This window comes from Lepidochelys kempii, chromosome 8 (genome assembly GCF_965140265.1).
Source record: "Lepidochelys kempii isolate rLepKem1 chromosome 8, rLepKem1.hap2, whole genome shotgun sequence".
Classification (NCBI taxonomy): Eukaryota; Metazoa; Chordata; order Testudines; family Cheloniidae; genus Lepidochelys; species Lepidochelys kempii.
The window spans coordinates 38,728,665-38,747,837 of record NC_133263.1 but is presented as its reverse complement, the minus strand read 5'-3'; the positions used below and the strand labels follow the sequence as shown (position 1 = coordinate 38,747,837).

At 41.7% G+C, this 19,173-nt stretch overlaps 2 protein-coding genes across 23 annotated transcripts in view; both read right to left on the bottom strand.

Moving 5' to 3' along the window:
- Positions 1-19,173, bottom strand: part of LOC140915802 (protocadherin gamma-C5-like) — a 384,766-nt gene that overhangs the window by 165,082 nt on the left and 200,511 nt on the right. Inside the window, exon 1 of one of the 22 annotated variants that reach the window (XM_073356158.1) lies at positions 9,933-10,170. The exons of 20 other annotated variants lie outside the window; for them this stretch is intronic. In XM_073356158.1, the coding sequence (XP_073212259.1) occupies positions 9,933-9,977 (45 nt within the window). In that variant the 5' untranslated portion in view covers positions 9,978-10,170. Of the gene's footprint in view, positions 1-7,550; positions 9,886-9,932; positions 10,171-19,173 lie in introns of those variants that run through there. One more of the 22 variants, XM_073356141.1, reaches the window with a different exon arrangement.
- LOC140916410 (protocadherin gamma-A10-like) lies at positions 3,417-5,839 on the bottom strand. Its single transcript, XM_073358063.1, is given in 2 exon segments — positions 3,417-4,297; positions 4,300-5,839. Coding segments are annotated over 2 exon segments (2,421 nt in total).

Sequence of the window (19,173 nt, the reverse complement as noted above, 5' to 3'; positions counted from 1 at the left end):
GAATGACACCCATTCTAGCCCACCTCATCCTCCTAGGATACTAGGTGTATCACAGACCTAGACAAGACAAGACGGCAGGCAGCACTGCATTCATCTTCTCATCAAACATCAAATCCAAAAAAGTAAGACAACATTCAAATTAATTAATCTGACAATAGAAATCAGAGCCAAAGCTAACATAGCTTTTATGCTTATTTAAACACCATGACTGACTAAAGGATTCATAATGGAGCTCACTGATACCTTTTCAGTTATGGTGGTGACATACCCCAGCTTGTCATCCTGGGAGATTTCAACATACATAGTTAAAAGGCTGCAAATGCAAAATCCCCGAAATTCACCTCCTCTCTTGCCTTTTTAGGACTTTCACTGGTAATCTCTTGTCCAGCTTATGCAGATGGTCAAACCCTGGACCTGATCTTCAGCCTAGATGTCAAGATCAAGGACACCAAAACCCAACCGCTGTCTTGGATAGACCATCACCTAATTACAGCAGTGGTCAGAGATCTTCCAGCTCTCAAGCAACGAGACAAGTGATCCTGATTTGGCCATGAATACACATGGAAGCCAAGAAATCCCAAAGGCAGCTAAAGGACAACAGCATTCCACCCACAGAATGAGAAAAGGAGGACGTAGTGAATCATTATCATTGTACATGAGCCTTGATCATTGACCAAATGGTCCCCAAATGGCCACTTCCTCTCCACGGCCCACACAGAATTCCTGGATTTTCTGACATTCTGCACTGGATGAAGAAAGAGGGATGACAAATTAAGTGCTAATGGTGGGAAACAAAAGCTGATTCACAGAGGATGAAATGTAATAAGTTCCTCAAACCCTATACTGAGACTTTATTACAGGCCAAAATAACCCTCCTATTAGCCTCCACTGAGGATGCCAAATCCCACCATAAGGAGCTACCCAGAGTGGCAAACCAGTTCCTTAATCCGTAATTACTACAACCTGCATCAGAACCGAGTACCAAGTCCTGCAAAGAGCTATCATCCTACTTCACTAAGAAGTTCATGCACATTCAGAAAACTTTTTCAAGTAGCCTGGATCCACTCTACCTATACTCACCAATCAACAGATCATATGCATTCCCGGAATTCAGTGCATTCACTCATCAAGAAGTTAAGGACACTCTAGAAAAGTCCCAACCCAAGACTTGTGAATCAGATCCATGCCCTTCCTGACTTGTGAAAGAGTCATGAGCACCTGGTGCCACTCATGACAGAAATAGCCAATGCCACATTCAGAGAAGGAATCTACCGGTCTTCCTTCAAACATGCAGTCGTCTAACCAACATCAAAGAAACCCACCCTGGATACATCTGTTCTAGCCATCTACCACCCAAAGTAAAACCTCCCATTCCTGAGTAAACTCACAGAATAGCTACCCAAAGGCCAAATACAATATTATCTAACTAACGTTAATATTCTAGACCTAGCACAATCAGATTCAGACCAGGAGATGGAGCGGATATGGATTGAGTGGCACTGATCGATAATTTCCTTCTGTCAATGGATAAAAGGCAGGCATCCATTCTCATCCTTTTGGACAAGTAGCACTTTCTATCATCTCTGGTTAACTAGGAGACTGCGCCATCCTGTCAGATGATGACCTGACCTCAGTTATTCTCTTGACTGGTCTACAGCTATGTGATATGCCTGGCATAAATCCTTCAGTGTTAAGGAAATTCCACAGTATAGAGCACTGTAGTGCATCTTTTCAGCAACACAGGTTACCAGTAGCACTTCAAACCTGTCCTCTACTCTCTACCCTGGCTTCCCATACAAGAATTGAATAAAGTTTAAGATATCCATCATATTCAAAGCGCTGTATGGCTTTGGACCTAGGATATCAAAAAGATTGCCTAAAGATGCGGAATGAATATCTTGGTGGACAATTTTGCTTTTCTGGCAAACAGGAACTCTTTACCATAAGGGTAAAGCTTGTCTGTATGGGAGACCAAACTTTCTTGGGGCTAGTCCAAGACTTTAAGAACTAAGGACCCTAACAAACCTCACCACCTTCCACTCCAAGCGTAAGGTACATTTCTTTAATCTTGCCTTCTTTAACAGATAACAAAAATAGCACTTAATACACTACTGGAAAGAGCTCAAATACTATGGTGATGAGTGCAGCATAAGAGCCTATATCAAATAGAATAGAAGAGAACTATTAAGCGTTCTAAATAGGAAACATCACAAGGAATTTCGAAAATATAACTTATAAACCCAATGTTCAAAGGACACCACCAGGATCCAACATAAGGCGCTGATAATTTGTTTTTGTATATGAGTCAGAGTTCACTGCATTAACACTGACCAAGGGATTTAATATAGTGACTCCTTAGCTCTCATTTCAAATATATAATCGTGACTATGTATGAGAACGTTTTCTCTAATAATAAAATTACTACAAAGTCATGCTATAACCTCCTTTATAAACGTTGAATCAAACCATTAAATGTTTCAAGGCCCAACGGTAATACACAAACAACAAATATTATAGACATTATCGCATATTATAATGATGCCATATATGCTAGTTTCATAATTCTGCATTTCTGACATTTACATAATATTAATAGATACGGGTGGAATTTAAATGCATTTGGTTTAAAAATTGGATTAATCCGCTGTAAGCTGATAGGTATATCTTCACCAAACAAGTAAGTAATCTACAAATAATTATAAAGTAATGATTATGTCCCGACTCAGCAAAGTATCTATATCAAGAGGGCTATTAACTTGTTTACATTTATACAGGTGCGTGTCTTAAGGTGCGTGCTGAATGGGTGCTTATATAACGCGCTGTATAAAAAAATGTCCATAACTTTCAAAAGTGAAAGGCCAGACTATTGGGAACATGTATATCAATAGGGAAATAAAATTAAAAGAACATGAGATAAATTAAAGGACAAAACTATGATTGTACGAGTGATTAAATTATATTATGCAAAAAAATAAGGTAGTCCTTTTACTACGTTAAATTTAAGAGGTTCACGGTCTTCAAATCAAACTGTCTTCCAATAAAATTGAAGTACTCTATACACTGACATTTCTGTACTATCCCAAGTTAGTAACGGATATATGAAGATACAGGAAGATAACCTGGTTTCAAACAAACAGTAAAAGGGTGTGATTTCACCGAAAAAAGAGAAACAAAGTGCCTTTTAAAAAGAAAAGGTAAATGATTTAAAATTAATATATCGAAAGTCACACATATCCTAATGCCCCGAGAGCCAACCCTTGCAACACAGAAGACACGGTTCACTGTTGACTTCAGCGGGGCCTGGAAGTACCTCCTTTCCTCCTCTCACAAACAAACATAAAGCATCATTTTCCTCTACATTGCCCGAGAAACTAACAATATATACTTTCGACCCACAGAACGAAGACACAATCACCTTAGCTCACCTGAACAGAGGTCCGATTCCCGTTACTAATGCTTACATCCTCAATAACTAGAATAGGATCCTTTATCTCACAAGTTTGCTCACTACTCAGAGTATTTGAATACTTTGTTTTGGAGAAGTTGAATTGGCTCTTTCTGGAGTCCGTGGTTAGAGAAACCTCATGTGAGTAGGAATGAAGAAAAGCTCTGACTCCATCGATCCCCACAAACTGCGAGACGGGAACTCCACTGAAAGTCACATTCGAGGAGTCAAACAGCTGCGAGTTTCTCCACCTGCGAAGCCTCAGGGCCAGTAACACTAGGATAAAGGTAAAGAACAAGCAGGAAACGGAAGCCATAGCGATCACCAAATACAAGGTGAGGCTGGACTGGGGGTCTGCAGGAGCTGAGAGGCTGCTTAAATCGGAGAGGATTTCGGGGATGCTGTCAGCCACCACCACCGTGACAGTGGCCGTGGCAGAGAGAGGGGGCTGCCCGTTGTCCTTCACTAAAACCACCAGGCTTTGCTTGAGCGCATCTTTGTCTGCAAAGGAGCGCGCTGTCCTGATCTCACCGCTGTGGAGTCCCACAGAGAAGAGCCCCGGCTCTGTAGCCTTCAGCAGCTGGTAGGAGAGCCAGGCGTTCTGCCCGGAGTCTGCATCCACCGCCACCACCTTAGTGACCAGGTAACCCGGCTCGGAGGAGCGAGGGGCCAACTCCACTCCCGTGGAGCCATCGGTGGGAAAGGAGGGGTGTAAGATGTGCGGGCTGTTGTCATTCTGATCCAGTATAAAGAGAGTGACGGAGACATTACTGCTGAGAGGTGGGGAACCCCCATCCTGAGCCTGCACTTGGAACCGAATCTCCCGGAACTGTTCGTAATCGAAGGAGCGCTGAGAGCCCCAGTCTCGGAGTTAATGGAGATGAAGGCGGAGAGCGGAGCTTCCTGGATCTGAGTTCCAGTAATGGAGTAAGTGATTCGGGAGTTGTCCTCCAAGTCGTAGTCATTTGCCTTTACAGAGCAAACGGAAGCTCCCTTAATATTGTTTTCTCTGACGTACGAAGTATAGGAAGTCTGGTTAAATATAGGAGGATTGTCATTTTCGTCTGAAACTTGTAGAAAGATGGAAGTAACTGAAGACAAGGGAGGAGTCCCTTGATCTGTGGCTGTAATTGTTACATTGTAATTCGATGCCTGCTCCCTGTCCAGGGTTCTGTCAATCACCAAACTGTAATAATTATCTAATAATTTCTTCATTCGGAAGGGGAGGTTGCTGGGTATGGAGCACGTGACTTCCCCGTTCTCTCCAGAATCTAGATCTTGCACATTTAAAAGGGCGATCACAGTCCCGGTGGGAGAGTCCTCAGGGATGGAGTTGACGAGAGATGTGATTGTTAATTCTGGAGCGTTGTCATTCACATCGCTAACAACGATCAGTATTTTCGATCTGTCGAAAAGGCCTCCCCCGTCATGGGCTTGCACCTCGATTTCATATAATGCGGATTCCTCAAAGTCCAAGTTCCCCACGACTGTTACTTCTCCAGTCCTAGAATCCAAGTGGAATATTTGGGAACCTTTCTCCACGATTGTTCTGAATGAGTATTTTAACTCTTTGTTGACTCCTTCATCCGGATCAGTGGCTTTTACTGATACCACCGTGGAACCTTTCGGCACATTTTCCAAAACCCTCGCTCTATAGATAGCCTCAGTGAAAACTGGCGCGTTGTCATTTGCATCAAGAACAATAACGCGGATTTGCGCAGTGCCGGACCTGACTGGATATCCCCCGTCAGTGGCTGTGAGGATTAGATCGTGAACAGCTTGTTCTTCCCGGTCTAGAGACTTTTCCAGCACCAGTTCGGCATATTTCACATCATTGGTTCTAGTTTGCACATCCAGAGAGAAATGCCTGTTATCGCTCAGTTGATATATCTGGATAGAATTAATTCCCACATCTGGATCCTGCGACTGCTGCAGGGAAATTCGGGTCCCCACTGCTGTTGTCTCGCTGATTTTTAACTCTAATTTCTCTGATTGGAAGCCTGGAGCATTGTCATTAATATCTGTGATTTCAACTTCAACTGGAAAAAGCTTCGCTTTACCCTCACGAAGAACCTCAAACTTCACCAAACATATCTCTATCCGGCCACAGATCTCCTCTCTGTCTATTCTGTCTGTGGTGTATAAATGGCCACTCTTAACATTCAAAGCAAAATAGTGACTCCTACCTCTGGCAACAATGCGGACACTGCGGTCTGAGAGCTCCTTTAAATCCAGTCCCAAATCCTTTGTTATATTCCCCAAGAAAGAGCCTGTGTGCGTTTCCTCCGGGATCGAATAGCGAATCTGACCAGAAACCGCTTCCCAAACGGGAACCAATAAAAAACAAAACAGGGCTCGCCGTTTGCAGTCCCGGAGACTTTGTATATTCTCCATTTTCCTCTGGATGTATATAGTGCTCTGATTCCCAGTCAATTATGGATTTTCTTTTAGCCGTAGTCCTGTTTTCGCCGTCACTGATGTTAAAGTTAAGCCTGTTTCATAGATATTTCTCTGTGAAATTCCTCTGAGTAAGTGTGAGTCTGATCTCTGTGTTCTGTGCTGTGTAGCTGCGGGCGGGGCTGGCTGGATCTCTTTTTCCATTCCTCTGCCTGATTGGTGAACCGCGGCGCTCAGAGTCTCAACCAATAATTGCAATTAAAAAAAAATCCAACACCTTTCTATCTATTAATTAATCTTTTCCCACGACTATTTATTTATAGTTACTTCCTCTATTTAAAATGTATACACTTACATATACATTTTAATGTATACAAAACCTATTTGAGTTTTACATGGAATTACGTTAAGTAAATAGTCCTTGATAAGCAATTATTTGAGTTCGTTGTGCTAAAAGAACACAGATGTACTATTTATTTCCCAGACTAGAGGGTGATACCACAGTTGTATTTGCCTGAATAAAATACAGCTCTGTGTATACATTTGTCAGGGGCTCACAAAGATATTTTAATGGAAAAATATTGTATATGTTTACACATAGTAATGCAATTTATATATCAGAACATAAGAGTGTTTCTCACTCCTCTTAAACAGAGACTTCCTCTTTCACGATGACATAGTCTGATCATTGCTGCACGTTGAGGAATATTTTAAATCTCACCAATTAATTTTCAGTAAACACAATTATTAACGGGGAATGAGGACAGAATACCAGCTGTATATTGTCATCTGTCATGGGAAAATAGACAGTTACTAAAATTGCTCTGGCTAATATCCCGTAGGTATTGTGATACAACACTAAGTAAGGTGGTATGATATTCCTGATTATTAGTTTGTGGTGACCTAATATATACCCAAAGTGGTTATGTTTTCTGTCTACTAATGCAGAATCACCACCAGAGAGGGAAAGTGGTTTAGAGAGTTCTATATAGAAAAAAGAGAGAAAATTATTGGCCAATATCTCGTGGACTCCTGCAGAATTAACAACTATATGTAAGTATATCCAGGCAATGTTTTATATTTAATTTCTAGTTTAGTTTAACTTTTCTATTGGAAGAATATTTGGTTTTGTATATGACATACTTCTGTGCTACTTACTTATTTTTAATTAAAGTGGAAAACTTATAGACAGCGACACGACATGACATCATTTGGAAGTAACAATTGGCTCCACGTTCTGTTACACACTTTGCTTTGAAACTGTATTGAAGTTCCCTGCCAACTATGGACTGTAGCATATTGGTAAATGTAATTTTTAAAATGTCAAATGTTATAATCCTTCGAATAGTCCATCACTGACTGACGTCTTTCCTTCAAAACTTCTAACAGGATGATGAGAGTAGAATTTTCACATTCCATAAATCTCAGGTAAAACAGTCACTGCTACAAAATGGATATCAGCAACTCGCAATAATACCAGAACTTTGGACACTTTGCACCGTTCAATAGGCACTAACCACCGGTTGATACCAAACATTTACTACACCGAAGAGAAATAACGCACACATATAAAAATATAATTAATCTAAAAACCCTTTAGTTCACGTGATTTATACATATTCATGAATAGCATTTTTCATTGTCTGAATAATTTAATTAAAAATCAGAGAAGCGACACCTTAACTAACGCGATAATGCAAAAACTCACCTTGAGAAGAGTTTCGGATCCGGATTTGGGTGCTTCAGAACCACAATTATTCACAAGTAAAATCCTAGAGTTGTCATTGCAAAGGATATTCTCAGATGTAATGTTATGGTCAGTACTTTTAAGCAAGTTAAATCCATTTTGCCCGCAGTCTGTAGCCAAACACAAATTATAGGAATACGGCAAGGCCCCGTCTTTGTAATCTGGTAGGAATGTGGGATCAGCCTTGGAATGAAGAGCAGGCCTGACATACTGAAGAACAGAGGAACCTTTTGAACTTCTAACTTTCATGGCTATCACCACTATAATTGTAATTAGAAATAAAAATGAGATCAGGGCTAAAGCCAACACCAAGTAGAACTGTAAATCAGACTGAGATTCCGAGTCACCCGATTGGTCGCTCATTTCCGGAAGAGCCTCTTGGAAGCTCTCGGCAAACACCAGGTTGAGAGTCACTGTGGCTGACAGAGGCGGCTGCCCGTTGTCCTTCACCAGGGTGACCAGCCTGTGCCTCACAACATCTCTGTCCGCAAAGGCGCGGGCTGTCCGGATCTCCCCGCTCTGCAGCCCCATGCTGAAGAGCGAGGAGTCCGTGGCCTGGAGCACGTGGTAGGAGAGCCAGGCATTGTGTCCTGAGTCAGCATCCACCGCCACCACCTTAGTCACCAGATAACCTACCTCGGTCGAGCGAGGGACCATCTCGAACAAGGCGGAGCCATCGGGTCCAAAGGAAGGGTGCAGGATGCGAGGGGCGTTATCATTCTGATCCACAATAAACACCCTGACGGTGACATTGCTGCTGAGAGGCGGGGACCCGCCGTCTTGGGCCTTCACTTGCAGCTCAAACTCCCGGAATTGCTCGTAGTCGAAGGAGCGCTGCGCATAGATCGCTCCGGTCTGGGAGTTAATGGAGATGTAGGAGGAGAGAGGCAGCTTCTCCAGGTTGCTGCTCAGGATGGAGTAAGTGACTTGGGCGTTCCGGTCCAGATCCCGGTCTAAGGCTTTTACACAGAAAATAGAGGCCCCCGAGGGATTGTTCTCTGGCACATAGGCGGTGTAGGAAGGTTTCTCAAAGACAGGGGCGTTGTCATTGATATCCGAGATCTGCAACAGGATGGTTTTCTGGGTGGAGAGGGGGGGAGTGCCTTTGTCTGTGGCGGTGATTGTGATATTGTACTCCGGGGTCCTTTCCCTGTCCAGGGTGTTGTCTGTGAGGAGTTTGTAGTAGTTATTAGAGGAGGATATTATTTTAAACGGCAAATTATCTTGAATGCGACAGGTGACTTCTCCATTTCCTCCATCGTCTCGGTCAAGGGCTTTCATCAGTGCTATCACTGTCCCGGGCACTGAGTCTTCCGGAATTGGACTGGACACGGATGTGAGTGTCATTTCGGGAGTATTGTCGTTCTCATCTAGAATTTCTATATGAACTTTGCAGTGGTCAGTGAGACCTCCCCCATCCCTCGCTTCTACACCCATTATATAACTATTTGTTTCTTCAAAATCCAGAAATCCTTTTGTTGTGATTATTCCGTTACCAGAATCTAAACTTAACAGATGTCTTGCACTCTGCGGTATGTTGCTGAAAGCATATGTTATTTTTGCATATGTACCTTCATCTTCATCGGTAGCTTTAACCTGGAGCACTAAAGAGCCCTTTGGCAGATTTTCCTTCAGGTTGACTTTGTAGATCTCTTCAGTGAATACAGGGGGGTTGTCATTAGCGTCAGTAACAGTTATTTTAATCTGAGCTGTTCCAGTTCTGATTGGATCTCCCCCATCCACAGCCGTCAGGATCAAGTGATGGGAACTCTGCTTCTCTCGATCCAAAGGTTTCTCTAACACCAATTCTGCCTGCTTTTTTCCATCTGGATTTTCCTTCAATTTCAAGATAAAATACAGATTTGGACTGAGCTGGTAATCCCGCAGTGAATTGGCTCCAACATCGGGATCTTGCGCAGGTTCTAAAGGAAATCGCGCACCAGGTTGTGCTAATTCATTAATTTCTAAATCAATATTATTTTTAGTAAACCGCGGTGCATTATCATTAATGTCCTGGATTGCGACGTTCACGTGGAAAACATTCAAAGGGTTTTCAACCACAGCTTCTAAATTTAGGAAACAAACCGGGGATGCCCCACATATCTCCTCCCGGTTTATCCTGTTGTTCACATAGAGATTGCCATTTTCCCCATTCACACTGAAGTATGACTTTTCCGAATTGACACGCAGCTTTCGCTGAGGCAGCTCTCTGCCATTTAACCCCAAATCCTTGGCTAGATTCCCCACAAGGGAACCTTTGGCCATTTCCTCAGGAGTCAAATAAAGAATCTGCTCCGATACCGCCCGGCAGCACAAAGAGAAAAAGAAGGAAAACAACAGTACCTGCCTTGTGATTGCCTGGCCCGGCTCTCTGTGTCTGGTTTCCATATCAGGCACTCTCGGCTCTGTGTTTCCTTGCCTCTTTTATTCTGAATCGATTCTCCGTTCCAAATTTCCCTCGGCTTGTCAGAATCCTCGTGGGTCGGAAATGAAATATAAATGAAAGATATTCCCCTTCTAGAGTATAGCAATCCGAGAGGATTTGTTTTTTTCCGCGACACTGTGTCTCTCTGCTGCGTTTCTTCAGAGATCTGAACAGTACAATAGTGCAGTAGGTTTGGCTCCGTCCAATAGGTCCCCGGCTGCAGCCCTAGCTCCGCATTGGCCAACAGCGGCACTCTGAGTCTTAGTGAGGGAACTGCAGGCGAAATGCTCACATCTGGAGACGGAAATACGCAGGACCCCACAATATAGCGAAGCATAAATTGTTTCATAAACTAATTTTTGAGAGTTAAAAAATCATCAAGATCTGGAGCCTCCGCAGACCAGGTAAATGTATAATGAACCAACTCCGAAGGTAAAAGTCTCATCGGAATGTTGCAAATTTAGTTTTCCTTTCCTTTAAGAGTACAACAGACTTCTTTAACCTCTTGATATAAAATACAGTATGTGTCTGTTGGTGTACTAAAGTGCCATTGCATGCATTTTCAGCGTTATAAGTAATCTCAGGTAAGGCAGTTTAGTTACCTCATATCTTCATTCGGTTAGATTATTTGTAAATTTCTGTTGTTGCCATGGGCGATAACATGATTTTCATCGATAGAGCGCAGAGAACGTTAATTATGTTGGAGGCTGAATACGGAATTTATTAAGTAAATTCAAAGTATGCTTCTCTGAAAATCTCTTACTCAAAACCCTTTGTTCACGGCTAGATGTACCCATTATTATTTTATTTCTAAAATAATCTTCCGGTATGTGTATGAACAAGGCCTGGGACGTAAAGTGTAATCCTGTCCTCACAGAGGTCAACAGCAAATCTTTCATTGCTTCAGTGGTGTCAGGATTTCTCCCTTGAGAAACAGTTCCCTTCCCAGCTCCGACACAAAACTCCTAGGCAGGGGCTGAGTTTTCCTAATGGTAGGGAGGTGGCACGACGCCCCTTTCCGCCCCCTTCCCTCCTTTGCTCGCGAGGCCCCGCCCCTGGCCAAGCCGGGGCGCGGAGCTCTGGCCCCTCCACGTGCTGGGGATGGAAGAGCCTAGAGCATCCCCCGGTGCCCTATCTCCGTCTCGCAGGACCTCTGCCAACTGCAGGTGGAAGGTCCGCGCTGGCTCCCAACAGCTGCTCGCGCGGCTCTTACCCCTACCGGGCTCCAGCTTCCCGCCTGGCGTAGGGTGTCGAAGGGCCGCCCGGGCAGCTGTGAGGAGCCGCGGACCATCCATCTGTCCTGGGCGGGGGCCCGGGGGTGGGGACATGGGACTGGGGCTGCTCTCGGCTCCCCGGTCCGGGCAGGTGGAGGATCCCCGGCTCCGGCTCCCCAGGCTGCTGTTGTCCAGGCCGGGCTCCAGCTTCTGTTCCGAGCGGCCTAACCTGGGGGGTTGGGGTGGGGGAACACCTCAGGGGGAAGAGGAGGGGCTGGGCGTCGGGCCCTGGCAAAAAAAGTGGACGGACGTGGAGGGCCATGGTCCATTGGTCCCTGCTGTTCCAGCGCCCCTGCAAGGTGCAACCACTGGAAAGTTAATTAGTCCAAATTTTAAAAAATTGGAGCCTTCAAGTTAGGTACTTAAATCCATACTGAAAAGCCTAAATAAGTGTCTTGAATCTTGACACTGAGCAACTTCAGCTGCCACTCACTTTATTGAGGATGTGTGAGTCCCCACCTACTGGAAAATTAGGCCTTTTATATGATTGACTAAATATTGATTCACATGCCTAATAACAACGTTTGAACTCTTTGATTTAATCTCTCTGTGCCTGAGCTTTCTCTTAGTTAATTTCGAAATAATATAACTTTCCTAATTCACAGGACTGTTGTGAGACTAAATTAATCATTGTTTGTAGTTCACTGTGACCCTGATCCAAGGCCCACTGAAATTAATAAAAATAAGAATCCCACTGACTTCAATAGGTTTTTGGATCAGGCCCCTTAAAATGCTTGGATGGAAGGGAGTTGTCAGGGGTCCTTCCCCACTCTGAACTCTAGGGGTACAGATGTGGGGACCTGCATGAAAGACCCCCTGAGCTTATTTTTACCAGCTTAGGTTAAAAACTTTCCCAAGGCACAAACTTTGCCTTGTCCTTGAACAGAATGCTGCTACCATCAAGTGTTTTAGACAAAGAACAGGGAAAGGACCACTTGGAGTTCCTATTTCCCCAAAATATCCCCCCAAGCCCTACACCCCCTTTCCTGGGGAGGCTTGAGAATAAACAAGATGAGCACAAACCAGCCTTGGATTTATAAGACCCCAAAAACCCAGTCAGATTCTTAAAAATCAGAACTTTATTAGGAGAACAAAAAAAGATAAAAGAACAACTCTGTAAGATCAGAATGGAAGATAATCTTACAGGCAGTCAGATTCAAAACAGAGAGAATCCCTCTAAGCAAAATCTTAAATTACAAAAAGACACAAAAACAGGAATACACATTTCCTCCAGGACAGCAAATTTCACAAGCCAAAACTAAGAAAACCTAACACATTTTCTAGCTAGATTACTTACTAACTTTACAGGAGTTGGAGGGCTTGCATCCTTGATCTGTTCCCGGCAAAGGTATCACACAGACAGACAAAAGCCTCCCCCCACTTCCAGACTTAAAAGTATCTCGTCCCCTCATTGGTCATTTTGTGTCAGCCAGGTTATCTGAACTTCTTAACCCTTTACCGATAAAAGGACTTTGCCTCTGGCCAGGAGGGATTTTATAGCACTGTATACAGAAAAGTGGTTATCCTTCCCTTTATATTTATGACAGGAGTATATAAGTGTGAAGTATCACAGAGATGTTCTAATGAGAACAGACCAACATAGAGAATACAAAAATTATGACATAACTAAAAATAAGGGATTTTACTTTTTTTCTTATAGGCATTCCATAGTTATAATCCAAGTCAGATACAAAGAGGACATTTACTTATGAAGAAAACAAACAGTTCTCAATAGAAATATTAGGTACTCCAAATATGAAACATTTCATGGAATAGTGAAAATACTGACATAAAAATATTCTTCAAAAATATCAGTAGGTGAAGGGACACAGTGCAGGTCTTCAATAAATTTATTTATTTAGTTGTCAGAATCCACTGCAATACCTCACACCAAAGCATTTCATCTAGTGACTAATCACATATGTGATGTCAGAGAATGACTGTTCCTAAAGAAACTACTAGAAAGATGTGTGAGAAACTTTTCTGTATTCTTATGAATAATTATTATAAAGTAATTATATAGCCCACTGAAGAAAATTTTAATCAACCATTAAAATGTGTTTAGGCCCAACAGGAAGACACAAACAAAAACATATAGAGATTAATCTGACATGTTAAAATGATAGGATATGCTATTTATGCTAGCTCCATAATTCTGTATTTATTACATTTACAGTATATATATATATATATATATATATCAGTAGGGGCTAGATAATGCCATGTATGTATGGGATTAAATTAAATTTGTAGATTGAATATTAAAGGTGATTCTTTCTTTTAAAGTTGAGAGGTCCTCTAATCAATGAGTCTTCTTCAAACATCCACATTTTATTTGAAATCGTAGAATTTTAAACATGGTAAAAGCATTTATGTGTGTTCAAAATTCAAATAAGCAGCAACAATTTCACAAGAGAGGAAAAAATATCCTCCTAATCCAAACAAATAACAAACATTATTCCATAAATCCACAAAATTGATAGATACTTGTGTAACTTCCAGATGAAGAATACATATTTTAAAATACATATAAACTGGAGGAGATGATAACCTTCACACAATCTTCTCTATTATGCATGAAAGCACAAAGAATGTTATCAAATCAGTGACCAGAGGTCCTTAAATGACCTGCCAGTCAGAAACAGAGTGGCAATAATGGCTCACGTCAGGGCCAAACCTTCAAAAGGCCCATTGCTTCAAATTGTGCAGCTCAACATTGAGGGCCTATCTAATGTAAAGTGTGATTACCTCACAATGATCCTGCAGATTCCAAACATCTATGGCCTTGAAGTACAAGAAACACACCTGTAGAGTGAAGGCCAGTGACAGAAGATCAATAGAGTCTGCATGTCTGCAAGCCATCACCCTACATATGGACTTGTGATGTACATAAAATATGACCTTAAGGATTCCATCAAAGACCTTTCTATTATGAACCCCTACTCAACCACCATCAAGAATGGCTATCTGACAGTCATTAACATATACAAGCCACTGTCAATGGAATGGTCATGTCCAGTTTTACCAACACCAAGCCATCCTACTATCTGCGTTGGTGATTTCAATAGCCATCATAGCCTATGGGGCTGTACAAGAACAACCATGCTGGAGCACATCCTGAGCTTTCACTGAAGAGGGCTTTCACTCTCCAATGCCAAATACTGTGGCATGTTTAGATCAGCCAGATGGAGGCAATGCTGTACTCCTGACATTTGTTTTGTGTCACGTGACATCCATGGCCACCAAATATCATTGAAAAGGTCAATTCTCAATGACTTTCCCAAGAGCAAACACAGCCCAGTCATGGTTTGCATAGACCTACAATTTTCACTCATTCAATCCTTCCTGCAGCTGCCCTGGAATCTACAGTCTGCTGTCTGGCCCAGCTATGTGGTGATTGTAGAGGGCCTGATAAACCAGATTCCATTGTATTCAGCTAATTACCACCACTTTGTAAGCCTACTAATATTGGCTACCAACTGAGCATTGCATGGGGCTTCATCAAATCATTAACTCCTTGTTGGACAGAAGAGAGCAAGGCACTCTTCCAGAAATATCAAGCTGACAAAAGCCCCAGGAGGGAGGTTACTAGTGGAATTCCTCAAGGATTGGTCTTGGTAAAAAAATAACATTTTTATTACTGACCTTGGCACAAAAAGTGGGCGTGTGCTAATAAAATTTGTGGATGACACAAAGTTGGGAGGTATTGCCAACAAAGAGGAGGACTGGAATATCATACAAGAAGATCTGGACAACCTTGAAAACTGGAATAATAATAAAAAAAATAGGATGGAATTTAATAGTGTGAAGTGCAAGATAGGGACTTGGGGACTAACATCAAGAATTTTTGCTATAAGCTGGGTCCTTCTTCTCCCCCCTCCCTCCCAGCACTTGAGCTGTGAAACACATGTTTCACGAAGCAAGCACTGGGTGGTGGGAGGAGGAGGAACATGGTGCACTTGCGGAAGAGGTGGGGCTAGGGTAGGGGGCCATGGGGGTGCGAGCACACACTGGCACAAAGGAAAGTTGGCACCTGTGAGGCAAGGTATTTTAAGTAGAGATAGGGAAGTGTTAGTACCATTATACAAGGCACTGGTGAGACCTCATTTGGAATACTGTGCGCAATTCTGATATCCCATATTTAAGAACAGTTTGAATTCATCTGTCTCCCATGTTTAAGAAAGATGAATTCAAACTGGAACAAGTGCAGAGAAGGGCTACTAGAATGAAACAAGAAATGGAAATCCTACCTAATGAGAGGAGACTGAAAGAGCTTGGCTTGTTTAGGCTAACCAAAAGAAGGCTGAGGGGAGATATGATTGCTCTCTATAAATACATCAGGGAGCTAGAGGAATTATTTAAGTTAAGCAGCAGTGTGAACACAAAATTCTTATGTGTGTGACACCGGCAGACCAAGTACCATCTCATTCCAAGGCCCCTAGGCCTCAACTGAACACTGAGCAATATATAGTTGAAATCCAGACTGGCTCACCTGTGTGTTAGCATTGTTAAAATAGAAGTTAAATTTATAAGAATGTGTTTAGTGCTTAGACTTGATGAAATGCTTGTAGGCTGCTGCATGTATTAATCTCACTTACAACATCTGTACCCCATGTTATAAGGTTATATAAAGTGTTTGCACTGTAATCCTCTGTAACTGTAACTCACCAAAGAGGAAAGAAGTATTAACTAATGTGAAATGCTGACTTCCACAGAAGGCCCACTGAAACCAAATGAGGCATTGTAAAACATCAAAGACTTCATTAACTGCACTTCTCTCCCCACTCCCCCATGAAGAGGAGACAAGAGTGTGAACTCTTCCCATCAGCTTGAACTCTGAGGGGAAGAGAATAAAAATCTTAGACAAGAAGAAAATAGAACTCCATGCTGCTTGCACTTTTGAGAGGTCATAAGAACATAAGAATGGCCCTACTGGGTCAGACCAAGGGGCCATATAGCTCAGTATCCTGTCTTCCGACAGTGGCCAGAGGGACTTAGCCCCAGAGGGAATGAACAGAACAGGTAATCATCAAGTGATCCATCCCCTGTCACTCATTCCCAGCTTCTGGCAAAAGGTCAGAATTTCTAAGCATAAGCAAGGGGCCCGCAGTTGCTTAGTCTAAGTTAGCCCATATAGGGTTTGCATATTACAGCAGCTTGTACTATCTTTGGGAACCCGATTGTAATGCTCTTGATCCACTCCAGACAGCTTGACAGTGTGACATTTGGAAAGATGCTTTGGCTTAGGCCAAAATTTTCTAACTTAGACATAAATCCATTGTTATAAATATAAATAAGTGATGCTGGCAGACCATGTGCCAATTAATGCCAAGGTCCCTAAGTCTCACACTGACAAATACATAACTGGAATCAGTGTGGCTCATATGTGTGTTAGTCTTGTTAAAAAATATATTGGAATGATAAGAATGTGTTTAGTTTTTAGAATTTCTTCTTCTTCTTTCATATGGCTGGTGTAGAGGAGCAACTACAATTTCACATGAAGTTGATCAAACCAAATGGCTACATCAGGAATAGTAGAATTTATTGAATGCTTGTGAGTTGCTGCATGCATTAATCTCACTTATAACATCTGTAACCCATATTGTAAGGTAATATTTGAGTGATTGTATTGTGAGCCTCTGTGACTGTGTAAATCATCATTCAGGAAAGAGAGATTAATTCATGTGAACAGCTGATCTTAACAGAAGGTGTTACATCCTTCCTAAAATAAAAGGTCTATTGATATCAAACAGACTATAGTGAGATATTGCAACAGGAATTTTACTACCTACCATCAACAAGAGGAGGCTGTTATTGTTCGGCCTCCTCCCGCTGAAGATGTGCCATGAAGTGGCCCCCTCCCATCCGCTGAGTTTGAAGTTTAGAGCACATGGCAGGAGGTGGACAAAAACCCCAAACAAAAGGAACTAGCTGCTTGGAGTGTGGGGAGGCGGGAGGAAGTGTTTCTATGCATAAGCAAGAGATTCCGAAGCTGCTTAGCATGGATTAGCCCTAAAGGACATATAGAGGTTGCTGATTATAGAAGATTCATTTACCTTTTGAAATTTAAGATTATAACTCATCTTGTATATATGTTTACCTGCTTTAATTTTGTAAATAAACTAATTTCCTTTTCCTAACAGTCTGCCCTGAGGCTGGTACTCACACTCTTGAGTCACTGCAGGCAGTGTCACAGCTTAATTTTGAGAGATTTTGAGCATCTGCAGCTCCCATTGATGCCATTAGGATTTGTGGAGCTCAGAACCTACCAAATGAGGCCCCCCACTTAATGCCTAAATATAGGTTTATGTGTTTAGAAGTTTGAAAAGCTTGATCTCAGTCTGTGTGTCTCAGCTTCCTCATCTGTCAAATATGTAGAATATACATTTCCTACCTCACAGGATTGCTGGGAATCTTAATTAAATAATTATTATCTGTAATGCACTGTGATCTACCTGGTTAGAAGGCACTATATAAGCTGTTATGTGATGTATATGATGATGATCTTATTCAAATATTATGATGTTCTTAATGACAGCAGTTCAACATACAAAGAATCAAAAGCTTTAAGGTAACTCACGATTAAGATAACACACGTAATTCCATAATTGAAATGTAGGCCATGTCCCAAGAAGACACTGTCTTCGGGACAAAACTAAAATGTTCCATAGGAGTTCCAAATATGAGACATGGAATGCTGAAATTATTCAGTGTAAACATATTCATTAGAAGATATCATGAGATGCAAGTATACAACATATGCCTCTGATAAATTTGTTTTTGTAAATTCATCAAAATTCACTGTACTACCACAGACAAAAGCATTTTGACCTATTAAACAGATATATATGATATCAAAACATATATCTTTCCTTTAATAAACATTATATAAATGTTTGGGAACCTCTCTCTAATAATAAATAAATGATATAGTCATTATATAAACATTTATCCAATTCACTAAACCTAATAAGGCCTAACTATAAGACATACACACCAAAAATAGTTAGGATAGGACATTTATAGAAATGTAATGTCATATTGTTTAGGATATGTAATGTATGCTACTTTCATAATTCTCCATTTGTGATATTACAAAATGTAAAAGTTAGATGGGTGTGAAAATGACATAAGCATTTATTTATTTTATAGCTTTATGAAATTATTTGTTTGTTTGAAACCCAGGCTATAACACTTTTCTATGAAAATGTCACTGCTGACTTGGGATTCAAATGTATATACATTTGTGTAGCCCAGAAAATGGGGAAAGCAAATTGTTTCTCTCTGCTTCAAAAATTCTGTGCACACACACATACATGCACCCTGGGTGTGTATGTGCGCACCCTTTGTGTGTTTGAGTGCATTCCATCTGTGTTAGCATGTACACACATCCTTTGTGTGTTTGGCTGACTGCCCCATCCTGAGAATGGGGTGGGGAGGACATTCATTTTTTCTCCTTTTCTCCCTGTCATCATGTCTCCGTGGGTCACAACTAAGAATACCAATTTCAGGACAAACTGCTGAGAAACAGGGCAGACACACCTAAATACTGGTGGTTATTCTCCCATAAGATATATCAAATCAGCAACAAAAGAAAACTTATGTTTCACCACACTGGCTAACAAGAAGTCAGAAAAGCAGTCTCCTGAGGCATTCCAGTCCTGGATTCAACACCCAGACACTAGACGTAAAGATGAGTGGTTATTTAAAGCCAGTTTCATCAAACAAAAAGGTTCTTCTGATCCCAAAGAACCAGCCACATACCCAGGTCAATATATAACTCAGATCTTATCCAATAATCACACTGTTGCCAATCCTTTAGTATCTAAAATCTAAAAGTTTATTTATAAAAAGAACAAAAGAAAGATGAGAGTTAAAATTGGTT